This window comes from Crocodylus siamensis, chromosome 1 (genome assembly GCF_052110815.1).
Source record: "Crocodylus siamensis isolate JL-2025a chromosome 1, ASM5211081v1, whole genome shotgun sequence".
In the NCBI taxonomy this organism is placed as follows: Eukaryota; Metazoa; Chordata; order Crocodylia; family Crocodylidae; genus Crocodylus; species Crocodylus siamensis.
In genome coordinates, this window is record NC_143395.1 from 59168885 (window position 1) to 59181816 (window position 12932).

A 12932-nucleotide genomic window follows, 5' to 3' on the forward strand; every position below is an offset into this window, starting at 1 on the left:
GACTCCAAGATCCTTTTCTGCCTCTGCACGGATGAGGAGGGAGTTCCCCAGCCTGTAGGTATGTTGCTTGCTGGTTCTTCCTCCCCAGGTGCATCACCTTGCACTTGTCAATGTTGAACCCCATCCTGTTCTCATTCCTGTAACCTCTCCAGGACCAGTTGCAGCCTATTCCTCCTTTCTAGCATGCCCCTTCTCCCCACATCTTAGTGTCATCTGCAAATTTGAACAGGGTGCTTTTTACCCCTTTGTCCAAGTCGCTGATGAAGATATTGAATAGTGTGGGCCTGAGGACTGAGCCCTGCGGAACCCCACTGCCCACATCCCTCCAGGTCAAATAAGACCTGTCCATCACTACTCTCTGGGCCCAGTCAGCCTGGCCCAACAATGCACAAATGCAGGAAAACTATTTTTAAAGCATCCCTGCTCATAGTTTATCCAGCCACCTCTTGAAAACCCCCAGTGAAGGAGATTTCACAACTTTCCTGGCAGTCTGTTCCACTACAGTACTGATATAACAATAAGGACGTTTCCCCGATATCTAATATAAATCTACTTTGATGAAATTTACAGCCATTACTTCATGTCCCAACCTCTGCAGCAAGGAACAATAGTTGTTCTCCTTCTTTATGGCAGCCTTTCAAATATTTGTAGACTGCTATTGTGTCTCTCTAATCATCTTTTCTCCAAGCTGTAACATGCCTACTTTTTCTCAACCGTTCCTTATCTGGCTTGCCTTCCAAATCCTTTACTGTTTTTGCTGCTTGCCTTTGGATTCTCTCTAACTTCTTTACACACTTCTCAAAGTATGGCCTAGGAATCTTTTTTTGTTTTGTTTTACCAGACCAGCCATTCTTGGTCCTCCAGAAACTGTGATCTTTGTCTACCTACGGTTTCTACCTGGGGAACTGCAGCTCTTGGAAATATAATGCTTGTACATACCCTTAACCAGCACTGAGTAAGGACACTTCCTTTCTCTTACACCTAATACCCCTGTTGATTCAACCCAAAATTGCATTTGCTTTTTATTTTTTATGAACGTATCATCCTGACTCAGGTCTAGTCAGTGATCCACTAATACTCTTAAATCTTTGGCTACCACTCAGACAGTCATCTCCTATTCTGTATTTGTAGTTTTAATTATTTTTCCCTGGGTGTAGCATCTTACATTTGTCTGTGCTGAACTTCGTTGCACCTTGTAACCGGTGTACCCTTGACCTGCGAGCCTGGGTCAGCACGACCGGCTTGGCGCAGAAGGGATAGATGACCAGACAGGTGGGGAGTAGTGGCGAGTAGGAGTCAGGCGACTTGAAACGTATTGGTTGTATGAAAGGTTTATTGTACTTACGCTACCGTATGAAAGGTTTATTGTACTTACGCTACCGATGGTCGCAGCGTAGGCAGGATAGCTGACTTATTCAGTTACAGTGCATAAAACAATGCGGTCTAAAGGGGTCTGTTGGTTCATGGGGTTCCTGAGCTGAGCCCTTGCTTTCTAACCCAGAGGCTAGGTGCGGCTGCCTGACTCAATAGTCCCAGAACTGGTCAACAGCTCATGTACAGGGAAAAACTATAATGCACTTTCGATCAGTAAACTTCCGAGAGCTCTTTGACGAGAAGGACAGACGAACCGGTGAGAAACGAATACACCAAAATGAAGGCTGGTGGCGGGAAGATGTCTACAGGTGGCCAATTTGCTGACTGTGTCTCCTTGGTGTGCTCGAAGTTCTCCGCTTAACGGCGGGAATCTGCTCTTAGTTAGTTAGTCAGCAGTGACCAATCACTTCATGCCAATTGTGAATATTTACTGACCGCCAATTACGTTCTTACACAGTGACCTAGATACATATTCATCTGACCTAGATACCTATTCATTTGACCTAGATACATTATTCATCTGGCTGCCCTCAGCGGGTTCAAAAGGTCAACCTTATGATTGGCATCTGCAATACTTATCATTGCAGACAACAAGCTCCTTAAGTGTGGAGAACAAACTTTTAACAAACTCCAACTGCAGTGCTTCTTTTAGCAAAGAAATAAAGGCTACTAGTGCTGAGGGGTCTTTATGGCCTGCATCCTTACTAAGTTATTATGGTCTTTTGCTTTGCTGGCATCGGCACTCTAACCGACAGGTAAAACTCAGACATGACAAACTTCACTCTGTTGTTTCTAGCCCAAGTTTAGTAATCTATCAAGATCCTTCCGAATTCTACTTATTCTCCACAGTGTTTGCAGTCCTTCCCAGTTTCGTGTCATCTGCAGACCTCACCAGGAAGTACCCAAAATCATTAATAAACATGTTAAATGGCATTGGACCCAGGATAGACCCCTCTGGAATCACACTCAAAACATCCTGTCAGAATGACATCAATCAATTTATAATTGTGTTTTACTGGGCACATCTACACATGCACTTTACTGCAGAGTAGCCTAATTAGCTCTATAGTAAAGCATCACAGTCTATACGTGCTGTGGTATTAATAAGTAAATTAATTAACTCTATCATAGGATAATGCTGTTGGGGACAGTACAGCAGAGTAACTAAGTGTGATGAAATGCACATGTAGATGGTGATGGGCTGGCTTTGACACAAGGGTGCTAAAGTGCAGAGGCTGCCTACCACCTAGCTACGTGGCTCTGCACTCTCAGCACCCTCATGCCCTAGCTAGCTCCTCTGGTGTCCAACACCATCACCTGGAGCCTGGGGCTGCTTCCCCATTCCACCCTGCCAGCCTGGGGCTGCTCTGCCCCAGCTCAAAGTGCTTGCTGTCCTGGGTGCACTTGCAGATGCTACATCTGGGAACAGTGGACTCTTGCTCAAACAAGTCCAGAGTTTATCGTGTTACATTAATTTTACATGTATATACACTCACCTGTAGTTATTTAGCAAATTATCTGTTAGCTTGTAGTAATTTTATTTTGTCCACAATGATAAATATAGAGCTAGATAAAAAATTTTCAGAAACAAACTTGGACAACTGACTATTAAGAATATGCATTATTCAATCAACAGCAGGCTGCAAAGTACCATAAATCACTGGCCTTATTTATGTATCTCCATAAATGCTGATTCTATTTACAGCAAATTTCAAATATGCTAGAGGATATGTTTAGATTCAATACTGAAGGCCAAAATAGAAATGAATGGCTCATTACAGCAGTCTTTGCTCATCCATTATATCAAATGAAAGTGGAGTTTAGGAGGGATGATTTTGCAATACAATTAAACTCCTTAACTCAGGGATGGCAAAGATGCAGCCCACAGGGTGGATCTAGCCCATGGAGCCATATTATCTAACCCCTGGTGCTGGCCCTGGATCTTGAGTGGGCCTACATATGGCATGTGCTGGACTGGCCTCAAGTACATGGCTTGTGACACACCACATGCGACACTTGCATGGGGCAGAACAGGAGCTGTGTGCAGCACAGTCCCTGACTGGCTGGAGTAGGTGCTGGATCCAGCATGTGGGAGTGGGGGAGGGTTTGTGGGGCCACTCTGGTCCACGAAGCTGGCTCCATGTTGTTTAGCTGGCCCATAGACCAGTCCCTCCCCACTCATCTGGTCTGTTTACTGAGGCCAGATGAATTTGACACCCTTGCCTATTTATTATGGAGAAATAGTACAAAGTTATTTAAATAAGTTCTTCAGTAGGATTGGTCAGAAACTTTTCAAGGGAATGGTTTTGTATTGAAAAATGTTGGTTTGTTGAAAGTGAAACTTTTCATGGAAATCTCTTGGTTTCAATAAAACCTCTTTTGGGAAGGTTATTCAGATCCAGAATGGAATACCTGGCCAAAACCCTGCTCCAGAATAGCTCATAGCTCTGTTGATGTCATTCACCTGGAATATGAGAAACTAAGGTTTAAATCCTTTTCTGCCTGATTCAGACCAAGGGTCTGTTATTCTTATTCAGAACTGGGTCTTCTACATATCAGCTGAGTGTCATGACTATTGGCTGTTCTTGAATGGGTATGCTCTTTTAGTCTGTAACCATATATCAAACCCTCAAAATCTTTCACAAAATTGAATGAATGTTTCCAACTTGCCCTTTGGTCAGGGTTCAGCAAAGCTCATTTTAAATATAGACGTGAATCCAAATAAACCGTTGTGCAGTTTTAATAGGCTGCCATACTGACTAGTCTGTTTGGTTTCTGGTAGTTCAAATATACAAAGGTCTCTACTAATATGCCCCATTTGTCTGCTTCATCTAAATTACTTGTTTGCTATATTTCCTCGTAGCATAGAGGCACAGATGCTGAAATTTGATTCCCAATAATGTACTTCTTGCAGTGGAATAATTTCATCCAATAAAACTTTTCTTAGCTGGGATCAACTGTTTCATTCTGTTTTCATTGGCATTGTTCCTGTTCCAGAAGAAGGAGTTCTCATATTATTCAAATTAGATATCTCTCTCTCCTAGATATAAGCAGGATCTGGATCCTTTCTGATTAACGTATTACATTGCAATCACATTTCTTCAGCTGGGTTTCTTTGTCTTAGACCCTTTGGGAATGGAGTAGCCAGATATGCTATTCTTGGGATCAGGTTTTAGGACCAGATGGAGTATGTCAAACCTTAGTCCATTTAAATACCAGAATGTAGAATGCTATTTTCTGTTGTTATCCTGAAAGATCTTCCCATCATTGGAAACCTTCCCCCTCTTTTCTCAATAAGATAGAGTCTTAGGAACATCTCTGTAATTCTTGGTGAAACTCCTAACTAACCTTCTTCAGCTTTTGTCTTTGTGGGCTATGCTGTGAGTTCCAGTGCTTTAATTCCCAACCTTCCAGGCTATCATAAAAAGATATTTATTTTGGTTTGTAGAATTCCAGAAGCAGATATTGTTGTCACTTTGCCTTGTTTAGCTAGAAGAATCTTCTCTTGTCCTGGAGGGTTGAATTAAAAGGTTGTGTTTTTTTTCTTTTTGAAAAGGTTGGGCATAGTATGGGCAGATGGAAGTTATGCCCTAACATTCTAGCATTCTCGCCCTATTTTGTTCAGTAGACGAAGGACCAGATACTCAACAGTTGTAAATTGATGTAGCTCCAATTCAATGCACATCTAAAGGCTAGAGCCTCAGTTGGTGTAAATCAGAGTACTTGCATGGAAACTGAGTGTGCATTGATCTGGATGTACTTTTCCCCATCACATTTACTGAACAGAGAATAAGTGATTAGAAGGAAGGAAAACATTAATTGGAGAGAGGAAATCTGCTGAAAATATTCCTTTCAATTAATGCTGTCAGCCAAACACATTTGTTGCAAAGCTAATTTAATGCTGATTTCCACACGCCATAGTAACATTTTGATTCTTCCAATCCTTGAACCAACACTGCCAGTAAAGGCAACTTTGTGTTGTAAGAGCAGCTTTTATCCTTATGTTGTTTTTCCCCTGATTTCTGAAAAAAGAGGAAAGTTAAAGTTAGATTTAGCAGCAGTAACTTGTTCCAACAAAGCACTTGTTAATTGACCAGTTCAGTATGTTGCTTCAGATGTTCTGTGGTGGTGGCATATTTTCGTTCATTTGCTTTTTCTGGCAAGAGCTAAAACAATATTGTTCCTGTGATGACAAATTGCTGAGTTGTTTCCAACTTTACCAAGCTTTCAACTCTCGTCTAATTTGCAGACCACTGGATTTGCTTTATTCTTAGTGTCACTCATTAACTTGTTCCATCTCCTCAGGACTAACTGTGGGTCAGGATAATTTTTTGTTTCAGAACCACTGCTGTTTTGTCAGCTATGCTGAGTACACATTTATGTCATGGTCAGGGATTTCCCTGACTGATGGGGTTAAGGTACATCTGTTTCCATAACCAATGACGTGTAAGAGAGTGGTGTGGTAGCATTATGTCTAGTTGCCTTTGACTCACCAGCTTAGATGACCAGATATATCTGTCCTAAATGAAGGACATCCTTTAGCACAAGTCCAGAGCCAGGCTTAAACTTGTATCTGTAGAACCACAGCAAAATGCCCTAACCTCTGCTTTCACACTCCTTTTATACTTAACTACAGAGTGTAAAACCAGAGGTGCTGTGTCAAAAGTTGAGTATTATACATTTGTAAATGAAAATAAGGCAATGTATCTTACACATCAAGTGAGCAGAAACTAGAGAGAGAGCAGGACAGTCAACTTGCAGAAACTTGAAGGTACCTCACTGTGCACTGACTTACTGTCATGTGTCTTGCACCATATGGTATAATCCCTTTGAATTTGGGCCAATACCTTTTCTTGTTGCTTCCGGGAACTGTTCTACGTAGCTGTATGACAGAGAAGTCCAATTTCCTGGATAATCTTCTTGACTCCCCAAGTAATGAACAACTCTGACTAATTTCCCTTGGTAAGTTGAGAATAATTTTTTCTCTGACTTCTGAGAGATGTATCTAATAGTAAATCAGGGAAAAATTGATAGTTATTTTTATATAAAAGCTATTTATATATGTGAAGCCATAAACATTTTTATATTTGTTGGCTATTATTGTAAGTCTGCCAAATATTTATTAGCACTTAACGGTGCCTCCTTTATCAGCATCTTGCATTTGTTTTTATCACTCTGATAATATTCAAATTGAGCTTTTCAGTGTTGTTAGTTTCCACTGAGGTGTTCAATTACATACTCTTTCCCTTGTCTCTGGCTCCAGTAATGTTGTATCAAGTTTCTGCAATAAGGTACTGCTATTAGGAGTGAACATCACACAGGATGTGTATCAGTCTAAGACCTCTAACAGTATCCGCATCTCTGAATCTTCTGTTTGTGCCTGGCTGGTTTGGGCCTCTAGGCCACCCAGGCTATTTAATTTCCTTTGCTGAATTAATGTTTTGTCAAGACTGTTCACACAATGTAGCTAGCTCATGATTGCTTAATCCTGACTCCACCCTCCCTGGTTTGGCTGCTCCCATTAATAGTTTCCTGAGCAGGTGAAATGATCAGTTGAAATGATCCCAGAAAAGGGCAAACATAGTGCCCACATTTAAAAAAGGGAAAAAGGAGGATCCAGGGAACTACAGACCAGTCAGCTCCCCCTCATTTCCTGGAAAAATCATGGCGCAAATCTTCAAGGAATTCTAAGCAATTGGAGGAGAAAAAGGCGATTAGGAGCAGTTAGCATGGATTCACCAGGGGCAAGTCATATCTGACTAACCTGATTGCCTTCTATGAAGAGGTGACTGGCTCTGTGGATGCGGGGAAATGGGTGGATGTGGTGTACATTGATTTCTCCCACAACATTCTCTCAGGCAAGCTAAGGAAGTATGGGCTTGATGAATGGACTGTAAAGTAGATAGAAAGCTGGCTGGAGTATCAGGCTCAGAGAGGAGCAATGAATGGCTTGATGTCTAGCTGGCACCTGGTATCAAGTGAAGTACCCCAGGGGTCAGTTCTAGGGCCAGTTTTGTTCAATGTCTTCGTCAACAATTTGGAAGATGGCATAGAGTGCACCCTCAGCAAGTTTGCAGATGACACCAAGCTGGGGGGAGCAGTAGATATGCTGGAAAGTAGGGCCAAGATTCAGAGTGACTTAGCCAATTGGGGGATGGGGCCAAAAGGAATCTGATGAGGTGCAACAAGGATAAGAGCAAAGTCCTGCACTTAGGGCAGAACAGTCCCATTCACCAATACAGGTTGGGGGTTCACTTGCTGGGCAACAGCTCTGCCGAAAAGGACATGGGGGTTACAGTGGACAATAAGCTGAATATGAGCCAGCAGTGTGCCTTTGTTGCCAAGCAGGCTAACAGCGTACTGGGCTGCATTGGTAGATGCGTTGCCAGTAAGTCAAGGGAAGTGATTATTCCCCTCCATTCAGCACTAGTGAGTTTACATTTGGAGTACCGTGTTCAATTTTGGAGCCCTCATTACAGAAGGGATGTGGACAAATTGGAGAGAGTCCAGCGGAGAACAGCAAAAATGGTGAGGGGGCTGGACTCACAAGGAAAGACTGAGGGAACTGGGCTTATTTAGTTTACAGAAGAGGAGACTGAGAGGGGTCTTAATAGCAGCCTTCAGCTATTTGAAGTGGGGTTCAAAAGCGGATGGAGCTAGACTGTTCTCAGTAGTGGCAGATGACAGAACAAGGAGCAACAGTCAAGTTGCAGCAAGAGAAATTAGGTTAGATATTAGGAAGAATTTCCTTACTAGGAGGGTGGTGAAACACTGGAACAGGTTACCCAGAGAGGTTGTGGAATCTCCATCCTTGGAGGTTTTCAAGACCTCGCTAGACAGATCTTTGGATATGATAGTCTAGTTGGGGATGGTCCTGCTTTGAGCAGCGGTTGGACTAGATGACCTGCTGAGCTCCCTTCCAACCCTAACTTTCTATGATTCTATGAGCAGGTCATCGCCTGACTATTCAGACCTCCCTGAAGACATTAGCTCTTCTACAGCTGCTTCAAGCAGCTGATGGAAAAAGTGGCACCATTTGAAATAAAAGCTGTGGCAAGCAGCTTGCTGGTCCTGCACACCTTTTATGCTGTAGCTATATGTGCTCTTACTTACTTTTCAGGCCTTCGTCACTGGAGTGGGGTGAGGAAAAGAATCCTGAGAAGAAACAGGGTACTACTGTCCCTGTTTTTGTAGCATGAACTGAACTAATGTAGCAATTGGCAATTTGTGTGACACTTTGAAATCTAGCTAATTTATTTGGCTTACTCATTTTTGCTGCACAGAGGTCATTTATGTTTGTATTTATATTTCACAGCTCAACATTATTTACAATGTGAAGCATTCAGTCACTTATAGAAGGCGCAGGTCTGCTCAAAGTCCAGAAGCCTTTGACTTAGATGTTGTTGTAAATGATGACAAAAACGATATAAATCATTTGACCCTAAATGTGTGTACAAGGTAAGTAACTCATCTGCTACTTCTCTGGATCCATACAGTATCGTGTATTACATTGTAATATTTAGGATGTGTCAAGTGTCACATAGCTGTATGAATGTATCGCTACCCATAATATGGACCCATAATAAGTTTACGTAAAATAAATGAATGATGTCATACAGAGGATCAGTTATTAAACTCAGTAGCAAATGGTTAAATCACCATCATCTTATAGAACTGAAGAGATTAATCATCAAGAAATAAATATCATTTGTCATGTCATATTTTTAGATGCAATATCTTAATCATCATGGTTTTGTAAAGGTTGGAGTTCTATAGAAACAGTCATATGAAATATGACTGAAATCTGATTGAAGTATGACTTGTAACAGCTGTTGCTCTACTTGCTACAGTCAGTAAGTTACATCTTAGAGCAGTTTTTTGATCAAAGCCAAGTGACTTGGTACTGAGAATACCCGTATTGAGTTCCTGGTTATGCAACTGGCCTGTTAGGTGACTGTAAAATGGGAATAAAACACTTTGAGATCAAATGATGAGATTGCTGTATATGATGTAGGTGGTATTACTACTACTGCTACTAAGTAAAGCCAATGACATTTTTGGCAAAATTAAAATTTATTGTAGCATGCTTTTTCATCAGAAATTAAAATATTTTGCAGAACCATATTGACTTCAACAAAAAGTCTCACTGCAAACACTCTTGCATGGTATAACTGGGTGATTAGATCACTGGCATTAGATATGACTAGCCTTGGTTCAATTTATTTCCAGCCTCTTAATGAGGTTGAGAAGGGACTTGAATGTGCATTTTCCATATCCCAAGCCAGTATCTATGGCTATAGAGTGACCATGATGCTCAATCATTTCTACCTTTCCTGAATAAAAATTCTCAGATTTTGATTCAAAAATGGGCATTTCAGTGCAATATCATACAAAGATTTCATTTGCATTCTAATGCAGAATAGAAAAGGAATTTCAGAACTTCTAAAATTGCCAGAAAAAAGGAATTGTCACCCTCCAGTCAGCTGTATTAATAAAATCCACTTGGAACAATTATCAAGAATCCCTTGTGGTGGAAAACAATCTCTGTAAAACATTAATATTCATTCGGAATGCTTAAGTAACATTTAAACTTCTAATTTATTCACTTATCTATATTCTTGTAATTTTATATATTATAGATTTAAAAATATTTATTTAGCATAATTTTAAGTATTGTCAGCATATTGGACAGGTATTCTTTTATAACATTTGTTAAAAGCTAAATACCACCATATAATAATATTTCAGTATCTCTGACTGCATGCATCTTTCTCTTTGGTGCAATAGGGAAGGACATTACCTTAATAGTCTGTTCCTACTCTAATAATTATCCTACCAAGGTACTTGTTGGTTTGTTTTTTGAGGGTACAACTTGTAGGCAGTGGTAACACCTAGACCTGATTTTTCATCAAAGACATTCAAGAAGGGAAAGGAGTCCTGTAACAGAGCAGTCTGTCCCTTTAAGAGGGATTTGTCAGTTGAGGAATCTCAATTGTGGGGCATTTGGATAATTATAGAGTGTCCTGCTGAGAGCTTAAAACCCTAGAAGAGAGAGCAGATGAGCAGCAAACTCTGAGGGAGCAGTTTGCAAAGGGGAGAAAGCAAATTGTGAATTGAACTGCTTGGTGTATGTAGGGTCAGGTTACTGTAAGTTGGGGTCAGAGCAAAAGGGGTTTCCCTCCCAATGTCCAGGACAGAATAGTAGGATTTTGTTTTGCTTGGTTTCTTTGTTTATAAGAGGGGTGGAGGGCAATCTTTTTGGCAAGTATGCCCCAAATTAGTCCTGCACCCTCCCTGAGTGTCACTTTAATCTCTACTCTGCCCAGTTTGCTGCTATGCTTTCTGTCCCTTGCCTTATGCTCCCTGCCCAATCTGTTGCTTTGCTTTTGCTTTCTGTTCTATCTGCAGCTGTCCTGCCTGTCCCCTTCCTGGTCTACTGCATGCCACACAAAGGCTGCCCATGTCACTTTTGGCATGTCTGCCACAGGTTGGCCACCTCCTGTTTAAAAGTCTGTGTTTATGTTCCTCAGGGAGCAAAACCCATGTACAGAAACCAGTAGACAAGGAAATCTACTTGCAAACCCTCAGCACAGCTTGACAATAACAGTCTAACATTGTTGCTGAGTGCACCATTGGGTGACTCCCAATAAGTCAGTAAACTCTGCTCTGGAGGGACCATTCTAGAGTTGAAAGGCATTATGAGTCTCCAGGGCTATTCGGTCTTTGCCTGCTGAGTTCCCAAGGGTACTAGTTGTGAGCTTTTCTTGTGCTATGGCTATGTGCATACCGGGAACTGAACTGAGCTTGCCTAACTTGCTTCTCATAGACCACTGAACAGCCATTAAATATTAACAGTTGTTGTACTGAGGCCATCAATGAACAGGTGACATAAAACCTCCATATCCTATTAGTTTATTTTTAGGCGTTGAGTTACACAATTAAATTGTTTTCTTAATTACTTTGCTGGCTTCTTTTGCTGTTTGGCATGAAATTGAATATACATGCTATTAAGGGAAGCATTTTAAGATAGGTATTTTACCAGTTTCCTTATTAGATGCATCCTGTTGTAGGTAAAGAAAACTGGATAATTCAAAGGGCATTGTGCTTATATATCACTTATTTACATTTTCTCCACCCTTTTTGTTTTACAACCAAGGTTACTGGGATGAAAACAGTCTTTGTTTTTAAGTTCTCATCTGCTCCTATTTCATATTTGCTCTCTTGAAATTTCACTCCTTGTCCTGTGACATAGTAATCATTTCCCTCCAAACATGACCTTTGCCAAACCATCATTGTCCATCGTGCTTGGTGCTAAATCTCTTCTCCCAGTATGCTTAATTGTTGTCTATTAACATTGTAAACTCTTAGGGGCAAGGACTGTCTTACTGTACAGTGCTTAGCACAATGGGCCCTGAGCCAGATTTGGGGTGTTTGTGTGATAGTTATACAGCCAAATGCAATGGCTGTATGTAGGAGATTATGATTTCAGTTGAGAAAGAGCCATGAAGGATTTATGTGATCTTTAAAGCCTAAGTTTTGTTTATGTATACAATTCTAGTAAGAAATCTAGTGAGATAGGCAGTGGACAGGGATGCAACGTGCCCTTAAACAGAATGGCTTTTTGATAGATTTTTCCTTGGAGTGTCAAGAGCTCTTTAAATTCTAGCACAAATTTAAGATACATGTAAAGGATACATTTTTGGTGCATCTATATCAATAGCTTAGGAAGTATCTTTTGACTGGATGTCAGGATTTTTTTTCCCTGGAAGAGTTCCCTTGATTCAGAACCAAGGATACACCCAGGAAGGAATCTACCTCTTTCCCCTCCTCCAGGGTGCTGAGAGGCACTGTCACCTCTTTTAGTTTGATGGACTTCCATAGCTACTTCAGAAAGGTGCATAACTACTAACATCAAAGTCCATCAGTTGCAAAACGTCACATGAATGATGATGGCCTTTTGCTGAAGCACAGATGGGGAAGAATTGTACTTCATTGTGGATGGCTAAAGAGCAGCTAGAGCCTTAATCTGAGTTAACCCAACTAAAATGTACGAGTGATTCCATTACCTCTTCTGGACACACAAATTCTACCATTAGAGGAAAAGTAGCATGCTTTGAGACACGCAGCTGTTTCCATATTCCTATAATATAGGGGCAGCTATGTTCCAATAGTGGGTAATAGAATCACTCCTACACTTTAGCTGGGTAACTTAGTTAGTCTCAGCCTACACTTTGGTTGTCCACAAAGTGAAATATGTTTCTGCCCTTAGCAAAACCAGAGCTTGCTCTGCATCATACAAACTCGATATGTGTCACAATGTGATAACTGCCTGAATCATTTAAAAGTGCATACAAAAAGACTGAAAAATCACATTCAACCCAATCTAAAAATAAAGGCAAGACATTTTGTTGTTAGTTTAGCATTGTTAACCTCAGGACTCTGAACCAAAGATATTCTGGGGCTAGAAAACCTGCCACAGTAGTATAGAAGGATGAACAAAAACTCTTCCCGGCTCTGATGGGATTCCTGGCATTTCCAGGACAGGAGGAACCATATTT

At 41.0% G+C, this 12932-nt stretch overlaps 1 protein-coding gene across 1 annotated transcript in view; it reads left to right on the top strand.

The window, feature by feature from the left end:
- Positions 1–12932, top strand: part of CD109 (CD109 molecule) — a 117735-nt gene that overhangs the window by 92139 nt on the left and 12664 nt on the right. Inside the window, exon 30 of the mRNA XM_090034978.1 lies at positions 8690–8832. Within this exon, the coding sequence (XP_089891104.1) occupies positions 8690–8832 (143 nt within the window). The remainder of the gene's footprint in view (positions 1–8689; positions 8833–12932) is intronic.